Consider the following 15736-nt stretch of genomic DNA (forward strand, 5'->3'; position numbering starts at 1 on the left):
AAATAGTTGGAAGAGAGAAGTATTTGAAATCTAAAAACACACATACAAAAAAGTACTTACTGAGGTATGTATCCAAAGGTATACAATTCTTCAGATCATCTGTAGGTGACAGAAGCTCACAAATACTTTCAGCTGTGTGGTCTTCAGGGAATTTGTTCTGATCTCCACATTTTTTAAGAATCTCCACACAATCTGATCTTGAAAAAAAATGCACATAAATTTAGAGCTTGAGGAACCTCCTCATGTTGTCTAGTTAGCATCACTTTTTTCTGAAGCTTTCCAGAAAGTGAGTTGTCATAACTTAACATGTTTCATAATTGGTTAAGTATGGCAAAAGAGAACAGGAGTCACAGTAGAGCTCAGGTTGAATAATAAATTCAAAGCATCCCTAACTTTCTGTTGTCTGAGACCAAAGCCCTTACTCAAATTGTATACTTCTTCGTACTGTTACTACAAGCAATGTGGCTTTTCAATATCTTTGAAAGGAAATTAAACGAAGCTAGTCTGATTTACTCCCTGCAAAAATCATATATCCTCACTTCTAGGACCTTATGCTTGCTTGTTTGCTTGCTTGCCTCTTTTCTCCTTCCTTTCCTTATCTAAGTCTCTTTTTAGTTATCAACATTAGCATCTGGCCTATAACAACTGGAAAGTCCACTTACTTTAAAATGTTCTTAGTCTTCAATAGGGATTTGACTCCTACAAGTTTTCTGTGCTAAGAGTCTACATATTGCCCTCTTGTTGCCTCTTGCTTGTCATCTAATTGTTATACCTCAGTATTTCCCCATCAGGTTATCCCCAAGCCAAGTCAGAGAATAGACTGGACTCTGTTTAAGGTTGAAATTGTTGAGGTACCCAGCAGCACTGAGCCACACACCAACAGCTGAGGGACTGGATATTAACTTGGTTTTGGAAAACTTTTGGAAAAAAAGATGTGTGAGGAACCATGGGCAGATTACTATGTGTTAAATGCTTTTGGTTTCACCCACTATAGCAGCTCCCATCTTTACTTGATCCTAGATTTCCTAAGCAAAATAAGCTCCTTAAGAAGAGCAAAGTTGGCTGGGCGCAGTGGCTCACGCCTGTAATCCCAGCACTTAGGGAGGCCGAGGCGGGTGGATCACGAGGTCAAGAGATCGAGACCATCCTGGCCAGCATGGTAAAACCCCATCTCTACTAAGAATACAAACATTAGCTGGGCGTGTAAGACCCAGCTACTTGGGAGGCTGAGGCAGGAGAATTGCTTGAACCTGGGAGGTGGGGGTTGCAGTGAGCTGAGATCATGCCACTGCACTCCAGCCTAGAGACAGAGTAAGACTCCATCTCAAAAAAAAAAAAAAAAAAAAAAAGAGCAAAGTCTAACAGAATATAAGACAAGTACACAAATTAACATATAAAAATAGAATTGTGCATTAGAGGCATTTAATAAATGTTTCATGAACCAAGTTCCATAAGAGAAGTACAAATAAAGGTCTATAGGAATCTGTAGTAAGGATAAATTATTTTCAGCTGGAGAAATCTGGGAAGATTCTATGGGAATGTCTGGTATTTCAGAGGAGACAAGGACAGCCAGCAGGTGGTGATGAGGGGAGCAGTATTTCAACTAGAGGAGGAAAAAGTAGGAAAGCATTTGACTTATGGGGGTGACAGGCAAAGGAAGTGGAGAGAGAGAAAATTCTATGGAGAGGCTCTGGCGAGAGATCATGGAGGGTCTGAACTAAAGCTGGAGAATCATTAGGATGAGAGAAACTTACTTGCAAATAATACTTCCCCGGGATTTACTATGACAAGGTTTAATCTGCAGTGAACAAGCTATTGCTTTCCACATCTCTGGCTGGCACTTTTTAATATCGAGAACAGGTATATTGATAAATGGCATCTTGATGCTTCCTTTCTCCCACAACTTCATATCATTCATGGCTCCTTGATCTGACTGTGCATTACAACTCCTGAAAAGTTCCGTTGGCCTAAAGAGAAAAAAGTCCAGAAAGAATCAAGAGGCAATTATTTTCTAGAGAGAAGCAATGAGTAAAATCCTACTCATTTAAGCATCATAAAAATCTGGTGTTTTTAAGAAAGCACATACAACCCATGAAGGGATAGCTTCGACCGTATGAAGATTAAGTGTAGACACTAGCATTAAACTCTGATTGCATGTTTTCTTTTTAACAGATTCTTGTGAGGCAGTTTAAAACTTCACAATGCTCCAAAGAGGACTATTATCCCCAGACTGTCCCATTTCATTTCATAAAATAAATATTATGAGGCCAACTTTTTTAAATGGTGACATAATTTACAAAAACTGAATGCACTGATTTTGTGGGTACAGCTTGATGTGCTTTGACAAATGTGTACATCCATAAGCACATCTAAATCAATTAAGGAACACATCCAACATTTCAGCCAGTTCCCTTGTGCCACTGTTGACTTAATGCCTCCCTGCTGACTGTAACTTAGAGGCCATAACTATTTATACTTATATCACCATACATTAATTTTGCCTATTCTAGGCTGGGTACAGTGGCTCACACCTGCAATCCTAGCACTTTGTGAGGCCAAGGCAGGAAGATAGGTTGAGCTCAGGAGTTTGAGATCAGTCTGGGCAACACAGCAAGATTTCATCTCTACTTTAAAAAAAAAAAAAATTAGCTGGTGTGATGGCATGCCTCTAGTTCCAGCTACTCAGGAGGCTGAGGCAGGAGAGCCCAGGAATTCGAGGCCAGCCTGGGCAATATGGCAATACCCCATCTTGAAAAGAGTTTAAGCAAAGTAAAGTAGTTATCAAGTTATTTAAAATTATAACAAACCCATTACATGTTAATATAAGTATTATTTTTATGAAAAATAACTCTTTTCCAAAGTAAACATTAGCGAGAAGAATAGGACTGTTTTACAGTTTTGCAAATCTCTGTAATGTCTGGCTTAATAGAACTCAGGTGGATTTTCATACCTGCTTCTGCATTCAATCTGTTGCTGTATTACATGTTGTATAGCCACTGGAAATTTGTTTGTTGTTGTTGTTTTTGAGACAGGTTCTCACTTTGTCACCCAGGCTGGAGTGCAGTGGCATGATCACAGCTCACTGCAGCCTTGACCTCCTGGGCTTAGATGATCCTCCCACCTCAGTCTCCCAAGTAGCTGGGACTACAGGCACCCACCACCACACCTGGTTAATTTTTGTATTTTCTTTATTGCCATGTTGCCTAGGCTGGTCTCAAACTCCTGGGCCCAAGCGATCTGCTCACCTTGGCCTCTCAGAGTGCTGGGATTATAGGTGTGAGCCACCGTACCTGGCCTAGAACATTTTTATCACTCTATAAAGTACCCTTGTGCCCCCCTCTAGTCAATCCCTGATTCCAGCAGAGGAAAGGATATTCTGATCTTTATTACCATAGATTACATTTGCCTATTCTTGGATCTCATGTGTCAAGAATGTATTTTGTGTTGGGCTTTTTTTCTCAACATAAGATTCATCCATTGCTATCCCATTGTTTGGATGCACCACAATGTTATATTCTTTCATTCTCCTGATAGATGTTTTGGGTCCTCTCCCCCATTTTTCGGGCTATTATGAATAAGGGTACCAGACAGGTCTTTATTTGGACATATGTTTTCATGTCTCTGGGGTAAATGCTTCAGGATAAAATTGTTAGGTCATAGATCTAACTTTTGAAGAAACTGAACAAAAGCTCCAAAGTCCTTAAACTATCTTCTACTCCCAGTAGTAACATACTATAAGAATTCCACTTGCTTCAATATGCTTCATATGCTTACCAGTCTTTTAATTTCAGGCATTCTTGTGAGGGTGAGGAGGCATTGAATTGCTATTTTAATTTGCATTTTGCCATGACTAATAATAATGAACCCTTTAATGTACTAGATGGCTATTTCCTTTAAACTTTTTTTAATGGACAAAAATTATGTATGTATTGTGTGCAACATAATATATATAAATATGACACATGTGGAATGGCTAAATTAAGCTAATTAAAATATGCATTACCTCACATACTTATCTCTTTTTTTGTGGTGAGAATATTTAACATCTACTGTCTTGGCACCTTTCAAGTATACAACTCACTGCTAACTATAGTTACCATGTTGTATAATAGATGTCTTGAACTTATTCCTTTTGTCTAAATAAAATTTTGTGTCCTTTGACTAACATTTCCCCAATCCTCTCCCCTCCCTCTTCCCTCTTCCCTCTCCTCCTCCTGCACCACCCTCTCCAGCCACCCTCTGGTAACCACTATTCTATTCTCTGCTTCCATGAGTTTGATTTTTTTAGATTCCACATATAAGTGAGATCGTGCAGTATTTGTCTTTCTGCATCTGGCTTATTTTATTTAATGTCCTCCAGGTTCATTCATATTGTTACAAAAGACAGGATTTCCTTCTTTATAAAGGCTGAATAGGATTCCACACTGTATATATACCACATATTCTTTATCCATTCATTCATTGATGAATACAGGTTTATTTCATATCTTGGCTATTGTAAATAATGTTGCAGTGAATGTGGGAGTGAAATATCTATTCAATACGCTGATTTCCTTTCCTTTAGATATGTACCTAGTAGTGGAATTGCTGGATCATATGGTACCTTCTATCTTTAATTTTTTGAGGACCCTCCATACCATTTCCCACAATGGCTGTACTAACTCACATTTCCATCAACAGTGTCCAAGACTTCCCTTTTCTCCATATCCTTGCTAACAACTGTTATCTTCCATCTTTTTGATAATAGCCATTTTAACACGTGTGAAGGGATAGCTCATTGTGGTTTTAATTTGTATTTCCCTGATAATTAGTGATGTTGAACATCTTTTCATATACTTGATTAAATGGCCATTTTGATGTCCTTCTTTGGTAAAGGGTCTGTGAAAGTTTTTTGCACAATTTTTTCTTCTTTTTTTTTTTTTTTTTTTTGAGATGGAGTCTTGCTTTGTCACCCAGGCTGGAGTGCAGTGGCATGATCTTGGCTCACTGCAACTTTCATCTCCTGGGTTCAAGCGATTCTCCTGTCTCAGCCTCCCATGCAGCTGGGACTACTGTTGCCTGCCACCACGCCAAGCTATTTTTAAAAAATATTTTTAGTAGAGACGGGGTTTCACCATGTTGGCCAGGCTGGCCTTGAACTCCTGACCTCAAGTGGTTCACCTGCCTCAGCCTCCCAGAGTTGGGATTACAGGCGTGAGCCACCGCGCTTGGCCTTTTTTTGCACAATTTTAAAATTGAGTTGTTTTACTTTTTATATGAGGTTGTAGGAGTTACTTATATATTCTGGATACAAGTTCTTTGACAAATATGTGTGTGTGTGCGCGTGTGTGTGTGTATGCACACACCTGTGCATGATATGTTGAACATTCCCTCTCAAGTCTATGACTTGCCCCTTCAAGTTTTAAATGTTGTCTTTTGGCAAACAAAAGATTTTACTGTTGAAGTCTAATTCATTTTTTTCTTCTAAAATTGTATATTTTGTGTCCTGTCTACAAAACGTTTGCCCGCACCAAGTTTGTGAAGATGTTCTTCTATGAGCTTTATATTTTTAGTTTTTATGTTTAGTTCTATGATCTGGAAGCAATTTTTGTGTAGGGTGTGAAACACACGTTGAGCTTCTTTTTTTTCCCCCTCCATAAAGATATTCAATTATTCTAGTATTATTTGTTGAAAAGATGTTTCTATTTTTTTATTTTATGTTATTTTTTCTTTTTTTGAGACGGAGATTTTGCTCTGTTGCCCAGGTGGAGTGCAGTGGCACAATCTCGACTCACTGCAACCTCCATCTCCTGGATGCAAGCGATTCTCCTGCCTCAGCCTCCCGAGTAGCTGGGATTACAGGCACCCGACACCACACCCGGCTAGTTTTTGTATTTTTAGTAGAGATGAGGTTTCACCATGTTGGCCAGGCTGGTCTTGAACTCTTGACCTCAGGTGATCCACCCACCTCTGCTTCCCAAAGTGCCATTACAGGTGTGAGCCACCATACCCAGCCTTTTTTTTTTTTTTTTTTGAGACAGGGTCTCACTCCGTCACCCAGGTTGGAGTGCAGTGGCATGACTTTGGCTCACTGCAACCTCCACCTCCCAGGCTCAAGCCATCCTCCCACCTCAGCCTCCTGAGCATCTGGGACTACAGGTGCGCACCACCACACCTGGCTAATTTTTTTTTTTTTTAAGACAGAGTTTAGTTCTTGTTGCCCAGACTGGAGTGCAATGATGTGATTTCAGCTCACTGCAACCTCTGCCTCCCAGGTTCAAGCGATTCTCCTGCCTCAGCCTCCCAAGTAGCCGGGATTACAGGGGCCTGCCACCATGCCTAGCTAATTTTTTTTTTTTTTTTTGTATTTTTAGTAAAGACGGGGTTTCACCATGTTGGCCAGGCTGGTCTCGAACTCCTGACCTCAGGTGATCCACCTGCCTCGGCCTCCCAAAGTGCTAGGATTACAGGCGTGAGCCACTGTGCCCGGCCAATATTTTGTATTTTTGATTGAGATGGTGTTTCACCTTGTTGCCCAGGCTGGTCTCGAACTCCTGAGTTCAGGCATTCCAACTGCCTCAGCTTCCCAAACTGCTGGGATTATAGGTGTGAACCACCATGCCTGGTTGAAAAGATGTTTATTTTTGTATTGAATTGCCTTGCTGCTCTTGTTGAAAATAGTTTACTATACTTGAATTGAATTTCCTAATCTTTTATTGAGGATTTTGGCATCTCTGAGTGACACAAGACTATAGTTATCTTGTTTTTAATGTCCATGTCAGTTTTGGTATCAAGGTAACGCTAGCCTCATAAGAGGAGTTGGGATATGTTATCTGTTTCCTGAAAAATTATTGCATAATTTTTTCCTTATGTGTTTGGTAAGCATTACCAGTAACACCAGAAGTTTTCTTTGTGTGAAGATTTATAATTACAAATTCAATTTCTCTAACAGTTATAAGAATAGTCCTAATTTGTATTTCTTCTTGTGTTAGTTTTGGTTTTTAAGGAATGCATCCATTTCATCTAAATTGTAGGATTTACTAGCATAAAGTTGTTCATAGTATTCCTTTTTTGAGAGGGTCTCACTCTGTTGCCTAGGCTGAAGTGTGATGGTGTGATCTTGGCTTACTGCAACCTCTGCCCCCCCGGTTCAAGCATTTCCTTTGTGATTTCTTCTTTGTAGCACAGATTATTTAGAAGCATGTTTAATTACCAAATATTTGGGAAGATTTCAATATAGTTTATTTTTATTGATTTCCAATTTGATTCTGTTGTGTTCAGAAAATACACTTTTTATGATTTTCATCTTCTGACAGTGGTTGAGACTTGCTTTTTAACCCAGCATATGTTGTTCAAATCCTCTATATCCTTACTGATTTTTTTCCATTTGTTCTATTAGTGAGGGAGAGGTGTTAACATTTCTGAATATGATTGAATATTTCTCTCTCTTTAGGGTTTACTTCTGTTTTTAAGTATTTTGAGTATATGTACCTATCTGACATTCGGTGCATATATATTTATGTTAATTGTATCTTCATGATAAATTGAACTTTTATCATTATAAGGTGATACTCTTTATCTCCAATACTATTCTTTGTCTTTCCAACAACCTCTGCCTTTCAACTGATGTTTTTAGTTCATTTACATTTATGTAATTATTGATACAGTTGGGTTTAAGTCTCTATCATTTTGCTGTGGTTTTCAATTTGTCTCCTTTTTCTTTCTGTCTTCTTTTGGATGGATCAAGTATTATTTTAGTGTTCCATTTCGTATTTCCTATTAGCTTCTAAGCTATACCTCTTTGTGTTGTGTTTTAAATTAGTGGTTGCTCTACGCATAATATATGTCCATTATTTATTATAGTTTTCCTTGAATTAATACTATATAATGTCACAAATAATGTAAGAAACTTATAACGGTATAATTATTTACCTCTCTCATCCTTTTTGCTACTGTCGTATATCATATATTTTACTTCTATGTATAAATTCCACAATACAGTGTTATTATTTTTGCTTTAACCAATTACTTTTGAAAAATAAAATATAAAAGAAAAAAAGAAAAAGAAAATAAAGAAAAAATATTTTTCATGTTTACCGGCATTTACCAATTCCAGTGCTCTATAGGTCTGAGTTTTCATGTGGTATTTTCCTTCAGACTGAAGAATTTCTTGTAGTGAGAGGCTGCTGGCAGAAAATTCTGAGTTTTTTTTTTTTTTTTTGGTTTGTTTTTTGGTAATATCTAGAAATACCTTTATTTTTGAAGAATATTTTCACTAAATGTAAGATTTTTTTTTTTTCCTGAGTACTTTAAGGATACTATTTGGGACACTACTTGATGGTCTTTGGTTCTCCACTGTTTCTAAAAGGAAGTCACTTGTCATTTTTATTGTTATTCCACCATATGTAAAGTGTCTTTTTTTCTCCCTTTGGTTGCTTTAACTATTTCTCTTTGCCTCTGGTTTTCAACAGTTTGACTATGCTGTGCTAGGTGTGTCTCTCTTTGTATTTATCTGGCTTGGGGTTTACTAACGTTTCCCAAAAAGTGGGTTAATGTATTTGATCATATTTGGAAAACTTTCAGCCAAGGTTTAATCAAATATTTTTCTGCTCCTTTCTTTCCTTTCCTTCTGGGTTACTACCAGAGATGTTATATCACTTATTCTCTCTGTGCTTTGGTTTAGATAATTTCTATTGAGCGATCTCTGAGGTCACTGACCTTTTTCTTCTGCTGTGTCTATTTTCCATTCCCTACAATAAATTTATTTTAGATATTGCATTTCTCAGTTTCAGAGTTTCCATGTGGTTTTTTTTTAGCACTTCCATATCTCACCTATATCTATCTTTACCTGTAGATCTTTCAACATATCATAATTAGATTCTTATCTGCTAATTCCAATAGTTGGGTCACCAATGGGTATGATTGTTTTTTCTCTTAACTATGGGTCATATTTCCTATTTTTCTCATTTCTAGTAATTTTTGATTGTATAATGGACATTATGCACGATACTTTGTGGGATTTAGGATTTTGTTACCTTCTTTGGAGGAATGCTGTTTTCACACCAGCAGGCAGTTAAATTACTGACAAATACCTCCTTCTGGAGGCAGTTTCAGGTTTTGTTAAGGTTTTTCAGCTTTATCTTTAGCTCTTGGATGTTGTATGTACTCCCAAGGTTTGGCCCTTATGGGGTTTACCAGGCCCTTCTAACTTGGCATGATCTGAATTCTAAATTGTCTGCCCAGCAAATGCTAACTGCTATAATCTATGTTCACCTTCCCCTGGGTTCCTTGTAGTCTCATCCTGCAAAAGTACCATTTAGGAGTCAGCCAAGGACTTAAAGGGAGTCTGTTCATGGATTTTGGGACATTTCTTTTTGTGGTTCCCTCCCTTGTGCGATTTTTTCCCTTTAATATCTAGCCTCTCTGGCAGGACCAAACTCTGGTATCTCACTCCTTAGGCCAAGACTGCTGCTTTCTGCTTGAACTCTACTTCCCATGAAAGGAAACTGAAAGTGCCTATGAGGAAGAAGAGGACAAATGTGGCTTTTGCTCAGTGTGGTTTCTATCTTTCAAGAGATGTTGGCCGCTCGTGGTGGCTCACGCCTGTAATCCTAGCACTTTGGGAGGCCAAGGCGTGCAGATCGCTTGAGGTCAGGGGTTCGAAACCAGCCTGGCCAACATGGTGAAGCCCCATCTCTACTAAAAATACAAAAAAAAAAAAAAAAAATTAGCTGGGCATGGTGGCAGGTGCATGTAATCCCAGGTACTTGGGAGGCTGAGGCAAGGGAATTAATTACTTGAACCCAGAGGTAGAGGTTGCAGTGAGCCAAGATCACGCCACTGGGTGATCATGCCTGGGTGACAGAGTGAGACTCTGTCTCAAAAAAAAAAAAAAAAAAGAAAGATGTAGACCCTCCTGTTTTTGATCAGTCTCCAATACCTTCAAAACAACTGTTCTTTTATATTTCATAATTGGTATTGGTAGGGCTGTTATTCTCATACAAGCTACTCCACCATTACTAGAAACCAGAACAGAACTATGTGCCAAAGTTTAACTAGCAAACATTTCAGATGTACTCAATCTCTAAATCAGGTATTTACTGGCTAATACTCTATCACCAGTTTTAAAGCTATCAAAAGATAAGATGTGTGTTAGCTTGAAGTAAACACCATCTGACAAAAATATCTAGAACTTCCTTCTGGCCCAACTGAATGACTCTCTTCCCTTTTGCCCTCTTTATTTCTGGGTTGTAACTTATAAAACCAGCCACCTCTTCTTTAGTAACTCTCTCTCTCTCATTTCTATATGGAGTTCTCTCATTTTGTGCTTCCGGTGCCCTTTTCTGTTTTCTTTGGTTTCGTCAACCATTAACTGTTGATATGCTCCAAGGTTCAGTTCTTGCCCCCTTATTTTTCTAATGGTACTTGATACCCCAGGAAAACATCTATTTGAATTGCTTTTGTAAAGAAATATTTTTGTATGAAACAGGGGACTCACAGAGAAGGAACCTCAACCATTCTCAAGGTCCTTTAAAGTAAATTGTTTAAAAGTGAACATTTGGATGACCAAATCGTTCACAATAATTTATTCTACAATGAATTACTTCCACTGGTGGTACAGTAGAAGGGAGAGGGGACTGACGGCAGAAGAGATTCTTTGAATTCCAGAAGCTTGAGGTATCTCTAGATTGGAAGGGACTTTGTAATAGTGTTTCCTTTCCCAGAGGTGACTTACCAGATGGAATATTGCATTTAAAGATGAAATCATAAAGAAATATGACTTTCTTTTAACCCAACAGGAACAAAATCAGAATAAAGTGGTATTTCACTTATTTAAAATTAGTGATAAAATATTTCTATTCCATGTATAATAATTTGTCCTACCTGTTGTTAAAATTAGTACAGTAAGTAAGGTTTCTACAGCCCAACTGGCAAGGTTCCCGGACATCTGCTAAACAGGTCAACATGGACACTTCCACTGGATTATATTCACAAAAGCGATCAAACTCCTGCCAACTCTGTGTATTTCCCCAGCTCATGCTGTAAAGTTTAGTGCAGAGTTCCCTGAAACAAGAGCACAAATGCAGAAGCAGACATGATCCAACCAAGTAAATATTTGATTTGCATAAAACTAAAACTCTATGAACTATATACTTTGGAATATATGTGAGAAAAAAAGTAAAAAAACCAAATGACTATTTCCTAGAAAATAGAGCCAGAAAAAATGATTGCTTTCCATGGAAAACAGGCTTCTTTTATCGTCTACCTTTTCTCTTTTTGTCAAGGTTGCTAGAAATCTCAGTGCCAAATTTAATGTTCAATTACAGTATTTGTGCATCCTTAATTGCTGGCACAATTATTTCCCCCTATATCTTTCTGATTTCTTTTTTACTTTTACTTAAAGCACATGGTTTTGCCTCCACAAAGATATATTCCCTTATATTTATGTTCAGTCACAGAAGGTAAAACTAGGACATGGTCCTCTGATTTGTTTTAAGAAGCATGATAGACTTAGGGTACATTAGTTTCTTCTTGAAAAACTATACAAAAGCCATTTATATTCCCTAAAATATTCCAAAGCCTCTATATACTATTGTAATTAATACATGATATTCTTATTTTTAGTACTCAATGATTACAAAGCAACTTAAGTATGTGTATACAGCTAAAACATTTGTACCATTTCTAAAGTGCTCTCACACATGATATTCATTCATTTCATTTATGAAATACATGTTTACAATATAATTTTCATATTATTGAAATATATAAAACTGTAAGTAAAAATTCATTCACCTTATATTTTATTTGACTGTCATATTTACCCCTATGATGAAGATATCTTTACTTTTACATTTGTTCATTCACCTCACCAATGTTTATTGAGCGTCTATCTTGTGTGAGGGCCTGTTCAAAGCACTGGAAATACAACGGTGAATAAAACAGACAAGGTCCCTGCTATCAGGGAGGCTTACACATTATGGGAATAAGGAAGCTGCAATCAAGTTACATCAGGTACCTTGATCTGGAAACTTTCCTTTTTCTAGTCCTTAACTTGCTTTCTTTCTTTTTTGTTTTGTTTATGGAGACAGAGTCTCACTCTGTCACCCAGTCTGGAGTGCAGTGGCGTGATCTCGGCTGACTGCAGCCTCTGCCTCCTGGGTTCAAGTGACTCTAGTGCCTCAGCCTCCCAAGTAGCTGGGATTATAGGCATCTGTCACCACACCTGGCTAATTTGTGTGTGTGTGTGTGTGTGTGTGTGTGTGTGTGTGTATTTTTAGTAGAGATGGGGTTTTGCCATGTTGACCAGGCTGGTCTGGAACTCTTGACCTCAGGTGATCCACCTGCCTCACCCTGGAATTACAGGCATGAGTCACTGCACCTGGCTAGTCCTTAACTTTCTATAGGTTAGGTATCCCTCATCTGAAATGCTTGGGACCCAAATTTTGGATTTTTTTTTTAAATTTTAGAATACTTGTATATACCTAATGAGATATTTTGGGGCTATGACCCAAGTCTAAACACGACATTAATTTATGTTCATATATACCTTATACACATAGCCTGAAGGTAATTTTATACAATATTTTAAATAATTTTGCACATGATATAAAGTTTTGACTGCATTTTGACTGCGACCCATCACATGAGGTCAGGTGTGGAATTTTCCACTTGTGGTGTCATGTCAGCACTCAAAAAGTTTCAGATTTTGGAGCATTTTGGTTTTCAGATTTTTGGATTAAGGGTGGTCAATCTGTATTTGCCTTGGACAGGTTATTTAACATCTCATTGTTAGTTTCTTAAGTGTAAAAGAAAAATTACATAAATTTCTCCAATTATCTCCTAAGGTTTTATGAAGATGAAATCTGATGAAAATGAAAGCCTTCAGCAAACCATAAAACCCTGTATCAAGTTTAGAGAGAGGGAAAAGCCTTCCTTACTGAAGCTCTTTTGGGACAACACAGCCATTCCAATCTCTAGTGACTCTATGTAGGTATAAACATTTTTGTGGGCATTCAAAGAAATACTCAGCATCCCTCCCATAAATATATTTATTAACTTCTATAAGCAACCCAATTTCCTTAATTACAAGCCTAATTTAATTTCCCTTTAAGCCTTTTTGTTAATTTTCTTTGGATATTTTTCAGGTTTTTCATGTCTTTATTTATTTGGAGACAGAGTCTCGCTCTTTTTCCTGTCTTTAATTAATTAATTAATTAATTTTGAGATGGAGTCTCACTGCATCACCCAGGCTGGAGTGCAGTGGCGCAATCTCAGCTCACTGCAACCTCTGCCTCCCAGGTTCAAGTGATTCTCCTGCCTCAGCCTCTCAAGCAGCTGGAATTACAGACATGTGCCACCACGTCCGCTAATTTTTGTATGTTTTTTAGTAGAGACAGGGTTTCACCATATTGGCCAGGCTGGTCTCAAACTCCTGACCTCAGGTGATCCCCTGCCTCGGTCTCCTGAAGTGTTGGGATTACAGGCACGAGCCACTGCGCCTGACCTTCATGTCTTTAAAAAAATTTGCCAAAGTTTGATTGACAGTTACTAAAGTTTGATGAGCTATTCCAGGCAAAATTTTTTGCTAAAAGTCCATCCAATTTAGAAACCACAGGAAATATTGTTTTACTCCTGGTATTTTATATTCATTTCAGGATATCCTAGTAACATGGGGTCCCTTTTTACCCCAAATATCTCTAATAAAGCACATTTCTATTGTACCTGTGTTCGACCATGATCTTAGTTATCTCCATTTGTTTTTGTCTCTAGACTGCAATTCCTACATCCTATATTTGTATTGTTAATTTTTCATCCCTAAGTGTATCACCCAGATGAATGCCAATATGCTACCACCTAACTCTGGTTATAAGTGTTAACCCAGGTTATCCACCAATATAATAAAAAGTTCGAAGTTTCATAATTTAATAAAGAGAATGTCCCTTAGATGTCAGATCAAAACATCTTCTAAACTGTAAGTTTACTTAATGATCTCTATAAGGATAGAATTCATCTACTGCATCATCCTAAATATTTATTACCCTGACAATGCTAATCCTCCACACCCCAAAATGCTGTGCTAAAAGCACTCAATATACAGAACAATGTTTTGTATATGGTACAGAATGCTCAATACACATTTCTTGGATGAAAGAATATTTTATATTTTCTAAATGCTAAGCCTATACCATGTAAGAATATAACACGTTTGCTAGGCTTAAAATCATTAATTAAAATGCCATTTTCTACTGATTTTAGTAAAGGAAAATGAAATACTAACCTACATGTCGAAGTGTTTGCTTTAGAACAACAATGCAATTTAGCCCCATCAAGGCCCGTAGAGGGAGGAGGGTGTACAGTGACTCCAGGGTGAACAGATTGTGAGCTTTCAAGAAAACACTGCCAAAGAGGATCTTGAGGCAAGGGCTGGGTCTTACAACCCTCGATGAGACCATCAACAATCTCCATTTCCGTTTTCTTGGACATCAGAATTCTCTTGCAGGCATTTTGGCAAGCGTGGTCTTCAGCTCTGTCACAGCAATATAAACCTATATTTTCAGAATATAAGTGGCTTAATTAGCTGTTTGTTTTTATTATACTTTCAGTTCTGGGATACATGTGCAGAATGTGCAGATTTGTTACATAGGTATACAGGTGCCATGGTGGTTTGCTGAACCCATCAACCCGTCATCTATGTTAGGTATTTCTCCTAATGCTATCCCTCCCCTAGCCCCCCACTCCCTGACAGGCCCTGGTGTGTGATGTTCCCCTTCCTGTGTCCATGTGGTCTCATAGTTCAACTCCCACTTATGAGTGAGAACATGCAGTATTTGGTTTTCTGTTCTTGTGTTAGTTTGCTGAGAATGATAGTTTCCAGCTTCATCCATGTCCCTGCAAAGGACATGAACTCATCCTTTTTTTATGGCTGCATAGTATTCCATGGTGTGTATGTGCCACATTTTCTTTATTCAGTCTATCACTGATGGGCATTTGGGTTGGTTCTAAGTCTTTGCTACTGTGAATAGTGCTGCAACAAACATAAATGTGCGTGTTTTTTTTTTTTTTTTTTTGGTCATGCTCTGCTTAGCACAGAACATGGCAGTATAGTGGAAGCCATTACTACTACTCTTAGTTATATGTCAGTATTTGCAGAATACAGGCCCTACCAAATTCTCTCTCTATTACTTTGCAGTGTAGCAAAAAGGTGAGGAGCTAAAGGTGGACAAGGTATCTATTACCAGAATTCACCACTGTCCCCAGTCATGGGATCTTTAGCACCATCCTTACAAAAATGAAAGGCTATCCTACACCTAAGAAGTTCTCACAGGAGAGGTATTTGACATTCTTAGAAAAGGTATTGTAGATCAAGCTGGAATTATTTCCTGCTAGAAACAATTACCTAAAAGGGATTATGTTCTTGACATGAGAGAAATGATTAATTTTTATAGCAGCAAACACAAACACCATATTGAGAGGTGAAGCCAGCTGGGCTTCTGGGTTGGGTAGGGACTTGGAGAACTTTTCTGTCTAGCTAAAGGTTTGTAAACGCACCAATCAGCGCTCTGTAAAATGGACCAAGCAGCAGGACCTGGCGGGGCCAAATAAGGAAATAAAAGCTGGCCACCTGAGCCAGCAGCAGCAACCTGCTTGGGTCCCCTTCTATGGTGTGGAATCTTTGTTCTTTCGCTCTTCACAATAAATCTTGCTGCTGCTCATACTTTGGGTCCGCACTACCTTTATGAGCTGTAACACTCAC

General features: G+C 38.1%; 1 protein-coding gene and 1 long non-coding RNA gene across 20 annotated transcripts in view; one reads left to right on the forward strand and one right to left on the reverse strand.

Moving 5' to 3' along the window:
* RECK (reversion inducing cysteine rich protein with kazal motifs) overlaps positions 1 to 15736 on the reverse strand; it is a 92074-nt gene that overhangs the window by 26034 nt on the left and 50304 nt on the right. For all 19 annotated transcript variants that reach the window (XR_013404700.1, XR_013404701.1, XR_013404702.1 and 16 more), the window contains 4 exons: positions 14261 to 14528; positions 10864 to 11043; positions 1755 to 1967; positions 61 to 197 (listed from right to left, as the gene is read on the reverse strand). Coding sequence is in view for 16 of the 19 variants with exons in the window: in XM_015117456.3 (XP_014972942.2) it covers positions 61 to 197; positions 1755 to 1967; positions 10864 to 11043; positions 14261 to 14528 (798 nt within the window). In the remaining 3 variants the exon portion in view is untranslated. The remainder of the gene's footprint in view (positions 1 to 60; positions 198 to 1754; positions 1968 to 10863; positions 11044 to 14260; positions 14529 to 15736) is intronic.
* LOC144334635 (uncharacterized) overlaps positions 1 to 15736 on the forward strand; it is a 65774-nt gene that overhangs the window by 16902 nt on the left and 33136 nt on the right. The gene's annotated exons all lie outside the window — the stretch shown is intronic.

The sequence above is a fragment of the Macaca mulatta genome, chromosome 15 (genome assembly GCF_049350105.2).
Source record: "Macaca mulatta isolate MMU2019108-1 chromosome 15, T2T-MMU8v2.0, whole genome shotgun sequence".
NCBI classification, from domain to species: domain Eukaryota; kingdom Metazoa; phylum Chordata; class Mammalia; order Primates; family Cercopithecidae; genus Macaca; species Macaca mulatta.